The 14155-nt window shown below is 46.0% G+C and overlaps 1 protein-coding gene across 1 annotated transcript in view; it reads right to left on the reverse strand.

The window, feature by feature from the left end:
• The window catches only part of LOC121833174, a 139040-nt gene that overhangs the window by 56959 nt on the left and 67926 nt on the right, over positions 1 to 14155 (reverse strand). Inside the window, exon 2 of the mRNA XM_042286289.1 lies at positions 4793 to 5181. Coding sequence (XP_042142223.1) covers positions 4793 to 5181 — 389 coding nt within the window. The remainder of the gene's footprint in view (positions 1 to 4792; positions 5182 to 14155) is intronic.

Below are 14155 nucleotides of genomic sequence, written 5' to 3' on the forward strand. Positions count from 1 at the left end.
GATCACGTGAGAACCACAAGGAAAATGCACATCGGATATTTACTTTACCGATATAAAACGCTGAAATGCAGACTTTACAATATATGTCAGCCGAGTGACGGCACAGTCGACGTCAGCTCATTTAAAAGCAGTTTCCCAGTCAGCATCGTCCACATACGTGTACAGTCTGAAATAGATAGCAGGAGCAGACTTTTACACGTTGCTGAAAACTAATAAAGAATTACATTTACAATTACTCAAGGCTAAATTGTAATTTATTACAATTACAATTACTCAAGGCTAAATTGTAATTCATTACAATTACAATTACCCTCCCATAAAAGTAAGTGACCCTTACCCCCAAAAGTAATCTGTTACTTTCGTGGCCTTACTTCGAACATTATTTTTCTCATTTAAGAAACAAAGGAAAGAAGGTTACTCAAGTTCTTATTGTTGCCAACTGTTCCATTTATTGACCTTGACTATTTTGAAGAACAGCTGACTCTCGAAAGTCTCGTCAGACATTTTGCGTTATTTCTTACTCAAGATGTCGACTGCTATGCTGAACAACTTTTGAACTGAGGCACTGGAAAGGAATGCCATATTGTGCCTCATGAATGTTTTATGCTCTGTATTGAGCTTCCTCAGCGAAGCAATCGAAGTGCTATTTACCTCGAAGATAGAGCAAAGCTTCGTCCTTGCAACTTTTGCCTGATATTCGAGAGTTTTAGTAGAGTTGGTAACAGTTAAAGGATAATTAAATAATAAATAAGGTTTGGCTCAATATTCTTCTCCCTTTTTTTTTTTATTTATAAATACCCTCAAGGCATGAAGCATTATAGAGGGGAGTGGTACAGCAAATACAATAAGTAAAATGGAATAATAATTGGGAAAGCATACACGAAAGAAAATAAAAAAAACAATGGTTACAAATGATTAATACACTTTGATACTATATAGTCCACTAGCCTGAAACCGGCAAACACAACGTCTTCTACTAATACAGTTAAATAATCAATCAGATATATTTTTTAAGGCAGATTGAAACAAATCATAATTAGTAATAGTGGCTATCAGAGAGGGAAGGTGGTTCCAGTCACTAGACGTACGTGGGATGAAGGAATAAAAAAAGGAATTAGTGTTGCATGAAATGACTCCTACTTTATGTGGGTGATCCATCCGTGACGACATGTATGAAGGTGATGTTAACAGTTCACCGCGTAAAGTGGTGTGGTGGAAAATTTTATGGAACAAACAAAGTCGTGCGTTTTTGCGTCGTGACGCTAGGGAAGAAAGACCTAGGTTAGATTTCATGGAGGATACGCTAGCAGCTCGTTGGTAGTTAGAATATATAAATCGAACCGAGTTATTTTGAATCATTTCCAACTGATTAACGAGAGTTCCGATGCCAGGATCCCATATCGCTGAAGCATATTCTAGTTGTGAGCGCACAATTGTTTTGTAGAACAGTAATTTAATAGAAGTAGGGGCCGAGTAAAAGTTGCGTTTTAGGTACCCAAGCATACGGTTAGCCTTGTTAGTAATGGAGTCGATGTGAATTTGCCAGCTAAGATTAGAAGTAATATGGACGCCTAAACACTTGTATGATTCGACAGTTTCGAGTAGACTACTATCAAGGGGATATGAAGGTAAGTTAGCGGAACAACGAGAGATTCGCATGAATTTGCACTTGTTAACATTTAGTGTCACATGCCACGTTTTGCACCAAGAAGTGATAGCGTCAATATCAGATTGAAGTGCATGCACGTCATTGATAGAGGTTATTTCCCGGTAAAGAACACAATCATCTGCGAATAGATGAATCGAAGATGATACACAGTTTGGTAGATCGTTAATATAGACAAGGAAAAGTAATGGCCCAAGTACAGTACCTTGGGGTACACCAGATATTACAGGGTGAAGGAGAGAGCTGACTTCATTCGCGGTTACAAATTGCTGACGATGTGTGAGAAAGCATTCAAGCCATTTTAGTATGTTAATATCAATACCTATTTTTTTTAGTTTTAGTAGCAGGAGCTGGTGAGATACCTTATCAAATGCTTTCGCGAAATCCAGATATATACAGTCGGCGGATGATCGGTTATCGAGTATAGATTGCAACTTATGGGTGAATAAAGCCAGTTGTGTCTCGCACGAAAAAGATTTGCGAAAGCCGTGCTGTGCGCGGTGAAAAAAAGAATTTGATTCCAGATAGTCCGCGATATGGGAGAAAAGTATGTGTTCTAGAATTTTGCAAGGAACGCTAGTGATTGATATGGGTCTGTAGTTGTAAGGTGAGTGCTTGTCGCCAGATTTGTGCACGGGAACCACCCTCCCTATTTTCCAGTCCTGCGGGAGCTCACCAGAATTGAGGGATTGCTGAAAAATTTTAGCGAGGGCGACAGAGGTATAGGCTTTCGTGTTTTTTAGGAACATGGGAGTAATACAGTCAACACCAGAGGAGGAGAAAGGTTTTAGAGAGTCAATAATTTTGGCAACACCATCAGTCTCAATCTGCACAGGATACATGGGTAAATACTCAGGGTTACTAAATGAAGGAAAAACGTCAGAAAAAACACACGAAAAAGCGCTGGAAAACACGTTGTTAAGCGTATCTGAACACTGTTTGTCATCAATTGGTTCACCGTCCAAATTCGTTAGTACAATTCGCGAACTATCAGCCGGGTTCACTACATTCCAAAATTTTCTTGGATTGTTCAGCAACATATTTGGTAATGTGTTGGTTAGAAAATTTTCCTTCGCCGATTTGACTGCAGAATTATATTCATCAGCCGAGGTACGATATAGAGACCATCGATGTTGGTCACTAGACGTTTTTGCACTTCTATACATGCGTTTTTTTTTATTGGAAAGGCGCCTGATAAATGAATCATACCATGGTGCTTGCGGATTATAACAGATTACACGAACTGGAATAAAACGGTTAGCAAGCTCTGTCATCTTCGTTTTTAGAAGCTTCCAATTATATTCAACTGAGCGTGCTTCGAACCCGTTTAGAAACGCTTGTAGAAATAAAAACAGTTCATCATTGATTTGGTTAAAGTCAGCATTAGGATAATTACGTATCACTTTAGTTCTATTAGAAAACTTTTTTACAGGAATAGTCACAGAAAAATTTAGTAGAGAGTGATCACTTATTTTCGGCATGTATGTTACTTCTGAGCATAACTCGGGACAAGTAGTTAATACCAAATCTAGCAGGTTCGCACTTGTCGGTGTAACTCTGGTTGGTTCGGAAATAATCTGTGTAAAGTGAAAGTATGAACATAACTCAATAAATTCCTGGCAAACAGACGAGGACGAATTTAGTGAAGGGGGGGACGTTGACCATTTGATTCCTGGATAATTAAAATCACCCAGCAAGAATACAGGGGATGTTGGGTACCGTGTGATAACGATGTTTATGGCATCATAGAGCTCAGTAACAAAGCTAGAGGAATCATTCGGGGGGCGATAGCAAACCCCGACAACCATTCTACAATGAGCTAGTTTTACAGACACCCATATAATCTCTAAGCATGACGCAATATGAAGTGCGAATGACTGAAATTCCTTTTTAATCGCTATTAGTACACCACCACCTTGCCTCGTTTCCCTATCTCGTCTGTAGAAATGAAATTGATTGGACAAATCGAATATTTCATTTTCACGAATGTTACTGTGAAGCCATGTCTCTGTTAACACGACAATATCGGCAGAGCAAGAATCAATAGCAGAAGAAATTTCGGTGCGGTTTCTGACAACGCTTCTGATATTAGTAAATAAAATAGAGACTTGTGATAAGGATGCACGATAACCACAGCCCCTCGGTAACCCCTACGTGTCTGACGTATCACGTTGCCTGGATGACGCAGCGTGTTGTCCCGAGGGCACAGTTGTTGGTGTATCGGTAGTAGCTGATTGTGATATCGGAAGTCGTGACTCACAAATTTTATCGGAGACAGGGTCGTACGTGTATAATTTTCCATCAACGGACAGTTTGTTGTATTTCAGCTGGAAGGAGGGACTGTTAGGCATCGTTTTGGCAAATTCGGTCAGCTTCCTCCGTACTTCGCGCGTCGCGGGTGAAAAATCCTCAGTTACACTCACGTCGTGTTCTTTCAGTTTAGCTTTGGCCTGAAGTACCTTTTCTTTAGTTTTAAAACTAGAAAATTTTATTATTACGGGGCGGCACCTTGAGCCGGAAAATTTTCCTAAACGGTGAGCGCGTTCGATATCAACCGAGGCTAGCTGAATACCAAGCCAGTTGGACAACAAGTTTGATACCTTTTCTTCTGTTTGTGGCCACGTTTCCTGAATATCAGGAATTCCGTGGAAAATCAAATTGTCACGCCGTGACCTGTCCTCTAGTTCGTTAATACGAGTCTGCAATAATTGGTTTTGTCTTTGAAGACCTTCTACCGTGTTGGAAGTATTCCGCAAATCAACTTCAACACTATCTAGCACCTCTAGCTTCTCTTCGACAGCTGTTAATCTACCGCCTATATTTGTAAGCGTAGATTCAATGTTTTGTTGACCGTTTCTAATTTCAGTGATGCTTTGTTTTAATTCCTGATTACCTGTTGCTATTTCAGCCGATTGCTTTTGAAGATCGCGCAACATGCGCAAAATTTCTATGTTTTGCTCTGCCTGGGTCAGTGCAACCGCTCCCTCAGTATTATCTTCTGTCATACTAACCATGGGCTGGCTAGTTTTTCCTTTGGTGGACTGTGACGACGTGGTTCGTGTGAAAGGGCCGGGATTGGACTCTACGTCACCCGACATCAATAAAAGAAGACAATTTTTCAAATACTCCAATATCACACTAAGAAACACCCGTGGGCTCGGGAACAGCAATAGCAAACGTTTGTTTTTGTTTTTTAGGTTCAAAGGAATGTGGATACCCACCTGAGGTACGAAGAAACAAGGTTTGTAAGCCATTGCGGCCGTCGCGCTGCTCCCGTGCCCACTGGAGAATTCACTGAACTGCCAGCCTTTTACATCTGGCGCTGCGGGCGTCGTCGATGTCGATGGGTTTTCTTTGATGAAGCGAGGCGAATAGTAGATCCAGGTGGCCTGCTTTACGTCATCATGTCGGCGGGAATCGCCGACTGGAACTTGCGGCAGCGAATCCATGGTGATGAAGTCGAAGGCGAAACCATTATACCGGGACGCGCAGTAAGCCAGGAGTGGTAGTAGGACCTGAGGTACGAAGAAACAAGGTTTGTAAGCCATTGCGGCCGTCGCGCTGCTCCCGTGCCCACTCTTTTGCCTGATATTCGAGAGTTTTAGTAGAGTTGGTAACAGTTAAAGGATAATTAAATAATAAATAAGGTTTGGCTCAATATTCTTCTCCCTTTGGTTCTGAACAGGCCAAGCCTCGATTGAGACGTTTGGGAATAAGTAAAAGATTCCAATATTTAAATATAAATAATCAAGAAAAAAAAAAGAGGACACTCATAAGAACAATTAATTAGAACGTTGGTTAAAACTAGAAAATATAAACGCACGTTTGCCATGTGTACCTTTCTTGGTGCCGTTCAAAAACGCACGAAGCACGGACCGACTGCAGTCTACACTGGTGTTCTCGAGATAGACGTCCGCTGATGCCACGGGCAGCGAAGGGCAGAGAACTAAGTTGCGCTATGGCCGCGCTCACGAGTTTCACTCTCTCCTCAAGCCCAGAATATCAAGTCTACGTCAGCCACCATTATCTTTTATTTGTAACAATATCTGCTTGAGATAAGAAACGTCCTATTGGGGTAAAAAGAGGAAGAAGAAAACAGGTAGACTATTACCATTTTGGAAGTGCTTGCAAAAAGCTGACTCACGAAAAGGGTGACTAAGACGCAGATAACCTGGCTGGAATTCACAAATAAAGTGGGCTAACCCTAGAAGTTGGACTATAAAAAAGTAAGTCGAGTTGTAAACACGGTTGAATAAGATGAAAGAAGCAGAAATAAATACTTCCTGTTTTCTAAGAGAATATGGTAAGTGTGTATTGACAAACGAGGATGCTTGGAGCAATAAAACCTTCACATATTATCACATCTTTTTTAGTGGATTTTAGGGTAGACGGAGCGTTTTCTCGTGTTTTTACATCACGTAAATAGTCCTAGTGACTATAACCGAGAAGGACATTGTTAATTCTTCTCTGTGCACTTACCGCCTTCAGCTTCTCGAAGAGGCATACAATCACTTGGTGTCTTCGTCTCCCCGCCTTCGATCCCCCCCCCCCCCCCCCCGAAAAAAAACAGACAATAAAAAAACGGATATAAATCTCCCCCCTCCTTTTTCTTGCACAATAATTTTTTTTTTATCTTTTGACATTGTTGTTAGGGTCTAAAAAATAGATTCACGGACTAGGTGTTGCAAAAAAAGGTTTAGCGGAACTGAAGAGTGCCAGCCTCCCTTTGCGCTGGTTATTTCGCTTGACAGTGTCACTGCTCTCAACTTTACCAAAATGAAATGACCTTTTCCTTAAAGGAGGGAGAAAGGGGGGGGGGGGGCTAGTCCTGAAAACGACAAGGAATCCGTATCGCAAAAAAAATGTAGGGGAATTACTTTGAAATTACCCTAGAAAATAAGTAATTAGTCCGTTACTAAATTCCCGATAAATGTAAGGGATTAGAAGTAATTTCGTTACTTGTAACGAATTGCGTACAAGTCTGAGCAGGAGCATAATCAACACCGGAGTCTGCGTGCTTGACCCAATAGTAAACGAAAGGAAGACCGTTAGCAGGAACGACTAAATAGGGAACAACGGCCTTGGAGTCCGCTCTGGCGTCGGTAATGCACAAACCAAGTGCATTACCGACAGCATTTACAGCATGGTTAATTCGATGAAGGCCGTTAAATCTCCTCAAATTGAGTAATTCCTGTTCACATCCAGCACTCCGATTCATACCGGACTTGGCCAAATCCCAGTTAACGCCAAGTATATTATAATTTTCCAAAATTAAAACATTGTAAACTGAAAAGTTTACAATCAGTAACAAAAATTGTAATACAATAATAGTATAGAAAACGGCAACAACACCAAAAAACGATACCCGCACGAAGGCAAAACACCTCCCTACCTGCAATATTAATAATAAAAAAGATAAAAGAAAACTTACACAGGCTTTAATGCTGGTTCGACAGCAAATTTATTCTTTGGGAGAAACATTAAATACTTTGTGGTGGTGCGTCCCTGTAGGACCACCAGAGCCTTCCAAGACACCATGCTCTGAAATGTCTGCATTCTTCAGAAAAAGGAAGAGAAGGACGACGAGGGACCCGAGCTCGAGGCAGCCCTGCGCGAGATATAGAAGAACGACCGGCCTGACGGTGAAGAGACGGCACTGCGAGTTCCGCATGACTGCCCATGCCCACGCTCTGGTTCCTTGCAGAGTAAAGTATTTTAGTTAGGTTTCCCGCGTCTGTTGGTCCATACCCGACGCGCTCACGAGAGCGGTCGGGAAAGCCATAGTGGTGACCCGGGTTTTGAACTGCAACGCAACCAACGGAACCAGCCTTGTCATGACGGACAACGACGCGACAACTTCCTCTGGCATCTCTACAGTCACCTTGAAGCTGCCTCCTTTCTGGCCGGCGGACCCGGTGCTGTGGTTTGTGCAGGTTGAGTCCCAGTTTGCGACTCGGCGCATCACAGCGGACATGTCGAAGTTCCACCATGTCGTGTCAAGCCTATCACCTGCCATCGCCACAGAGGTGCGGGACCTCCTAATTTCACCGCCAGCGGAGGACGCATATAACACCCTCAAGGCTCAGCTTATTCGTCGGACAAGCGCTTCCGAGGAAAAGCGGCTCCGGAAACTATTAACAGCAGAGGAACTGGGCGACCGCACCCCCACCCAGCTGCTTCGCCGACTGGAGCAGCTACTAGGCGAAAAGGCGACGACTATTGACCAGTCGCTGCACCGCGAGTTGTTCCTACAGCGGTTGCCAAGCAATGTGCGAATGGTCCTCGCGTCCGCAGGGGACATTGGCCTCGCCAAGATCGCCGATCTGGCTGATAAAATCATAGAGGTCTCGGCAGCACCAACAACCATCTCAGCGGTCCAGGGCAGAAGCACTCCGGACGAGCTGGGCGAGCTGCGAGCGGAAGTCCGTCGTCTCGCCGACATGATGGCGAAACTCCAGGTTCCCGGCAGACGCAGCACGCCACGGGAACAACCACGGCGCAGGCCTTGCTCATCGTCTCGCACCAACTCGGGGGAATGTTGGTACCACCAGCGGTTCGGTCCCGCTGCTCGCAAGTGTTAGCCGCCCTCTTCACGAGCGGAAAAACGGCACAGCAGAGCATTAACGGTGGCCAGTGCTCCCGCCAACGAAGACAGCCGCCGAACTTTGTTCTTTGTGTCTGACCGCATCACTGGTCTTCGTTTCCTGATAGACACCGGAGCAGAAATCAGCGTGATCCCAGCAACCGCGGAAGAGCGCCGGCTCCCCAGCACGTCACAGCTCCGGGCCGTCAACAACACGGCCATTGCAACGCACGGTGAGCGCTCACTGACACTGGACTTAGGATTGCGGCGCACATTTCGCTGGGTCTTCGTATGTGCGGATGTTCCCCGCGCGATTATTGGGGCTGACTTTCTGAAGCATTTCGCACTCCTGGTGGACGTCAAGAGCAGACGCCTCCGCGACAAAACAACTAGTCTGACAGTGCAAGGCATTGCCTCGTCCCTAGCATCCATCAGCCTCACGTTCGCGGTTACAGCGGATGAGACGCCGTACTCCAGTCTCCTCACTGAGTTCCCGGAGTTGACGAGTGTAAGCTTGGACGAGCGCCCCGTCAAACACAATGTTACACACCACATTCAGACTACAGGGGCGCCTGTTCACGTGCGCCCACGCCGACTGCCACCGGACAAGCTACGAATAGCCCGACAAGAATTCGAGCACATGCTCGAGCTGGGCATTGTCCGCCAGTCAGAGAGCTCCTGGTCCTCGCCTCTCCACATGGTCCCCAAGTCCACCCCCGGGAACTGGCGCCCATGTGGAGATTACAGAGCCCTCAATCGCATTACATCAGACGACCGTTACCCCATCCCGCACATCCATGACTTCACCGGAGCGCTCGATGGCACTACCATGTTTTCGAAGATCGACTTGGTACGCGCGTACCACCAGATCCCCGTCGAGCCCTCGGACATACCTAAGACAGCCGTTACCACGCCCTTTGGATTGTTCGAGTTCCTCCGGATGCCCTTTGGGTTGAAGAACGCTGCGCAAACGTTCCAGCGATTCATGGACCAGTTGTTGCGGGGCCTGCCTTTTTGTTATGTTTACATTGACGATATACTCGTGGAAAGCACACCTGCCGAAGAGCACGTCGCACACCTCAGACTGCTGTTCGCCCGCCTCGTCGAGTACGGGCTTGTCGTCAATGTGAGCAAGTGCGCCCTAGGCAAGACGGAACTCGACTTTGTGGGGCACACGATAAACTCTTCCGGAATCCGTCCACTCTCCATCAAGATACAAGCTATTCAAGAGTTCCCGAAGCCGTCGTCGAAGAAGCAACTCTGGGAGTTTCTTGGTTTGGTAAACTTTTACCGCCAGTTTCTCCCGGGCTGCGCCGCCAAGCTCGTGCCGCTGCACAGCATGCTCTCTGGCAGGAGTAGCTCATCCACCGAGCTCACATGGGACGAATGCACCACATCGGCATTTGATAGTGCCCGTCAACTCCTTGCCACTAACACAATGCTTTCACACCCAAAAGAGCGTACTCCACTCTCAGTTGTCACCGACGCATCGGATATCGCTATTGGTGCGGTGCTGCAGGAGGAAGTGAACGGACATTGGCAGCCACTTTCCTTCTTCTCCCGGAAGTTGACACCGACGGAACAGCGCTGTAGTACATTCGGTCGTGAACTTCTTGGTGTGTATCTGGCCCTACGACACTTCCAGCACATGGTGGAAGGACGACAATATTTTTATATGGACGGACCACAAGCCTCTCGTCCACGCGTTCCAGTCTTTGAAACCAGGTGGGGGGAACGATTCACCAAGAGAGCTCCGGCAAATGTCCAGCGTCTCCGAGCTCACGAATGACATCCGGCACATTCACGGCGCTGGGAACATCGTAGCGGACGCGCTCTCACGCATAGGTTCCTGCACGGTAGAACCTCTAGCCGCCATCGACTTCAACCGACTAGCTGCAGCGCAGGGTGAAGACACAGAACTACGACAACTCCGTACATCCCCCGGTCGCCTCGTGCTTGATGAGGTCACACTACCCATGTGTACCACCAACGTCATATGCGACACATCAACAGTATCGCCGCGGCCGTACGTGCCGCACCAGTCTCGTCGGCAGATTTTCGACGCCCTTCATGGACTATCCCACCCCGGCATCTCAAACCACACAACACCTGCTAACATCCCGGTATGTGTGGCCCAATATCAACAAAGATGTTCGTCAGTGGGCCCGCGCCTGGGTACAGTGCCAGCGCGCCAAAATTTAACGCCACACAGTAACACCTCTCGGAACCTTCGACCACCCGGACGCGCGGTTCGACAATATCCACATAGATATCGTCGGACCGCTGCCGCCATCACAGGGGCAAACCTACCTGTTGACTTGTGTCGACCGGTTTACACGCTGGCCGGAAGCGATACCGCTGCCCGACATCACCGCGGAGACCGTGGCGCGTACGCTCGTGGCGCAATGTATCTCGAGGTTCGGCTCGCCGTCAACCATCACCACGGACCGAGGTAGACAGTTCGAGTCTCATCTCTTCGCAGAACTGATGAAGCTCCTGGGATCAAAAAGAATCCGAACCACAGCGTACCACCCCGCGAGTAACGGCATGGTGGAGCGGTTACATCGGCAGTTGAAGGCTGCTCTAAAGGCCCATCAACGACAGGACTGGGTGGAGGTGCTGCCATTCGTGCTGCTAGGCATCCGCACGTCGCTCAAGACGGATGTCGGCTGCAGCGCGGCCGAGTTGGTCTACGGGACCCCCGGAGAATTCTCCTCCCCGGAGAATTCTTTGCATCGCCACCAGCTGACGCCTGTCCCGACCCCGCGGACTACGCCACCAGACTCCGAGAGACGATGAAACAGCTCCGGGCCACAGCACCCCGACTACGCCGTGGGCCGTCTACCTTTGTGAGTGATGAATTGGCGACGGGTGCCCATCTCTTCTTGCGACATGACGCCGTACGGAAGCCGCTCCAACCACCCTACGACGGCTCGTACAAGGTGCTGCGCCGAGGGACCAAAACAATGACATTGGACATCCGCGGACGGCAGGGAGTCGTTGCAATGGACCGCGTGAAGCCAGCCCATCTGGACAGTGCTCCGTCAACTACACTACCAAACCTCACTCCCCAGCCGAAAACGCCGTCAGCAACAACCCCGATCCCACTAGATCACTTACGCCCTCAACATCCTTTCGATCGTGCGCACCCCTGCTCCTCGAGCACTCAACAGCCGCATTCGAGAACACGCTCTGGACGCCATGTATACTGGCCAGCGCGCCTTGGCATTTCGGATCCTCAAGCACAAGCCGCTACCGGCCGTCTCCCATTACCCACGCGATTTCCCCAGGCCACTGTGTGACCCTGCTATTGAAACGTTCGCCTCCTCACTGGAGGGGCAGTAATGTGGCGGTGCGTCCCTGTAGAACCACCAGAGCCTTCCAAGACACCATGCTCTGAAATGTCTGCATTCTTCAGAAAAAGGAAGAGAAGGACGACGAGGGACCCGAGCTCGAGGCAGTCCTGCGCCAGATATAGAAGAACGACCGGCCTGACGGTGAAGAGACCGCACTGCGAGTTCCGCATGACTGCCCATGCCCAAGCTCTGGTTCCTTACAGAGTAAAGTATTTTAGTTAGGTTTCCCGACTCTGTTGGTCCATACCCGACGCGCTCACGAGAGCGGTCGGAAAAGCCATAACTTCATTGTTCGATTTTGTTTAGGGAAGACCGAAACGTCTGAACACTTCAGTTAAAAATGTCAATGTTGGGTCTGTTTAAGGTGTTAAATAATGTTGCATGCGATTTATGGGGCTGATTAGGTGTACGGTTTCAGAGGAGGAAGTGCGAGCAACTTTCAGAATTGGTCGCGTTACATAAGTACAACCAGTTAAACTGAGGGGTGAGCAACCAAAAAAACAATGTAAACAAAAAAGTAAAATCTATCTTAAGTCTTCTGGTTTATAGTGTGAAACAACCGGACCGTCGTAAAAGTCTCTCATAATCATAATAAACTCTGCAAGCAATATATCGATCATAAAGAACGCCAAAAGACGTCTTTGCGGTTTTTAAATTTTTTCTTAGTTTTCACAACCTCTCCAATTCGAAACCCTAGCCTTACGCAGGGGTAGGTTGTCAAGAAAGTTAGGAAACCTTGCAGCTGCCAATTCTTTGAATAAGACATAACATCAGTTTTCATAGGAATAAGTTTTCAGAAGTTGCGGTCGCACGATTTATGTACAACATTAACCTCATTCTTATCATTTGATATTGACTTTTTGATGAAAGGTGCCCAAACGATTTGACGTCATCCGCATATTGCAAAATATTCGAATGGCTGGCGGAATAGCCGAGATTATTTATGTGCACATTGAATAAAGCCGGTTAGAATATGGTACCCTGCGGCACACCCGAATATAATATCTAAGGTCGAGAACGATTTCGCAATATTCGAACGATTGACTAAAATAATACGGGAAGAAGTGGAACAAGAGGGACGAAGGACAAACACGAATCTCTAAACAGAGCTATGTGGCTGGTGCGAGTCCGAAAAAATGCGCCTTGCTCGAGTATCGAGCCCGGGGCTCTCCATTTCCAGTGGAGCGCTCTACCGACTGAGCTAACCTAGGGTTAGATGTCAGTAGACAAAAAAAGTTTTATAAGCTGACACCAGAATAAGACTAAAAGGGCAAAAGGCTTGCATTTTAAGGTTTTGATTATAATGCTATAAAATATAATGGTCCATTTAAGTTTCTCTTGGTGTTTGTCCTTTCCCTCTTTTGTTCTTCTTCCCCAGGGATTATTTTCGTCATTCTCGTCCAGCTCGCTTGCACCCTTGCAATTAATTGCATTATAATCATTCGAACGAAATTTTTTTTCGATCTGTCAGATACTTCAGTAAAAGTGTGCAAAGCAGTTTATTTACTCCAAGTAACTCTAATTTATATTTTTTTTATAAAATGATTTTGAACATCAATTGTCTTCAATTGATTGAAGTACACAGTGTCGACCTGCCGACGCTCACTGACACTTGGCGAAACAAATTTTAAAATATATACCAAATCGGTCGCAACACACCTGACAGCGAAAAAAACATGTGAAATTTTAGTTTTACTTTTAAAGAACTGCGTCAAATGCTCAAATAAGACAATTTTGAAAACTTTCGGAAACGCACAGCGCAAGGATACATACCTGTAAGAGTTTACATAATCACACCTGCCACCTTTGTGGACGGACAGAATGTTTCAAAGCTCAGAAAAAAATAAAGTTTTAGGGGGACAAATTAAAATGTGTGTTGAGAATTACGCACATATTGAGGAGCAACCGTAACCAATAAAATTTGAAAATGCCAAAAAATCTCATTGATAGCTTTGGGTTTAGTCTATTGATTGCAGTTTCGATTTCAGCGCTTTCAAGCCGTGTTACGGCAAGTTAAGATGAAAAGTGGGGATCTTATCTGCTGCTTATGGAGTAGCGTGATTCGGGGAATAGACTGATTAAAATATTCACCAAACGCATTAGACAGGCATTTGGTTCACTTAGCACTTTACCGGATGAATCGCGTAGGCGTACTTTAGATGAAGACGTGGTCTGCAATCTGTAATATACCGCCAAAGGCACTTTTGGTCAGAATTTAAGCTCGGTTGAAATCATTCCCGGTAATATGTGTTATACCGTTCGAATAACAATTTAGCTAATGCTCCGGATTTGGAAAAATAATATACCAGAACTAGGCCTGCATAACCTTATATTTTCTATGATTGTGCAGCTTCTTTCCCCTAAGCACACACCTTATCTGGTGAAAAAACGAAAAACGAGGATAGCCTGATAAATTACGACAGTTTTTTTTTTTCTCAACAGTTCGAGCGTTTTTGAAAAGGGGTTAGTTAGCAATTGCACAGCGCAATCTACGTCTGTTGCTTTAGAAACAGTGCCCAATAAACGTCATTCAAAAATAAAAAAGGCCGA

This window comes from Ixodes scapularis, unplaced genomic scaffold (genome assembly GCF_016920785.2).
Source record: "Ixodes scapularis isolate PalLabHiFi unplaced genomic scaffold, ASM1692078v2 PGA_scaffold7__128_contigs__length_106722199, whole genome shotgun sequence".
Classification (NCBI taxonomy): Eukaryota; Metazoa; Arthropoda; class Arachnida; order Ixodida; family Ixodidae; genus Ixodes; species Ixodes scapularis.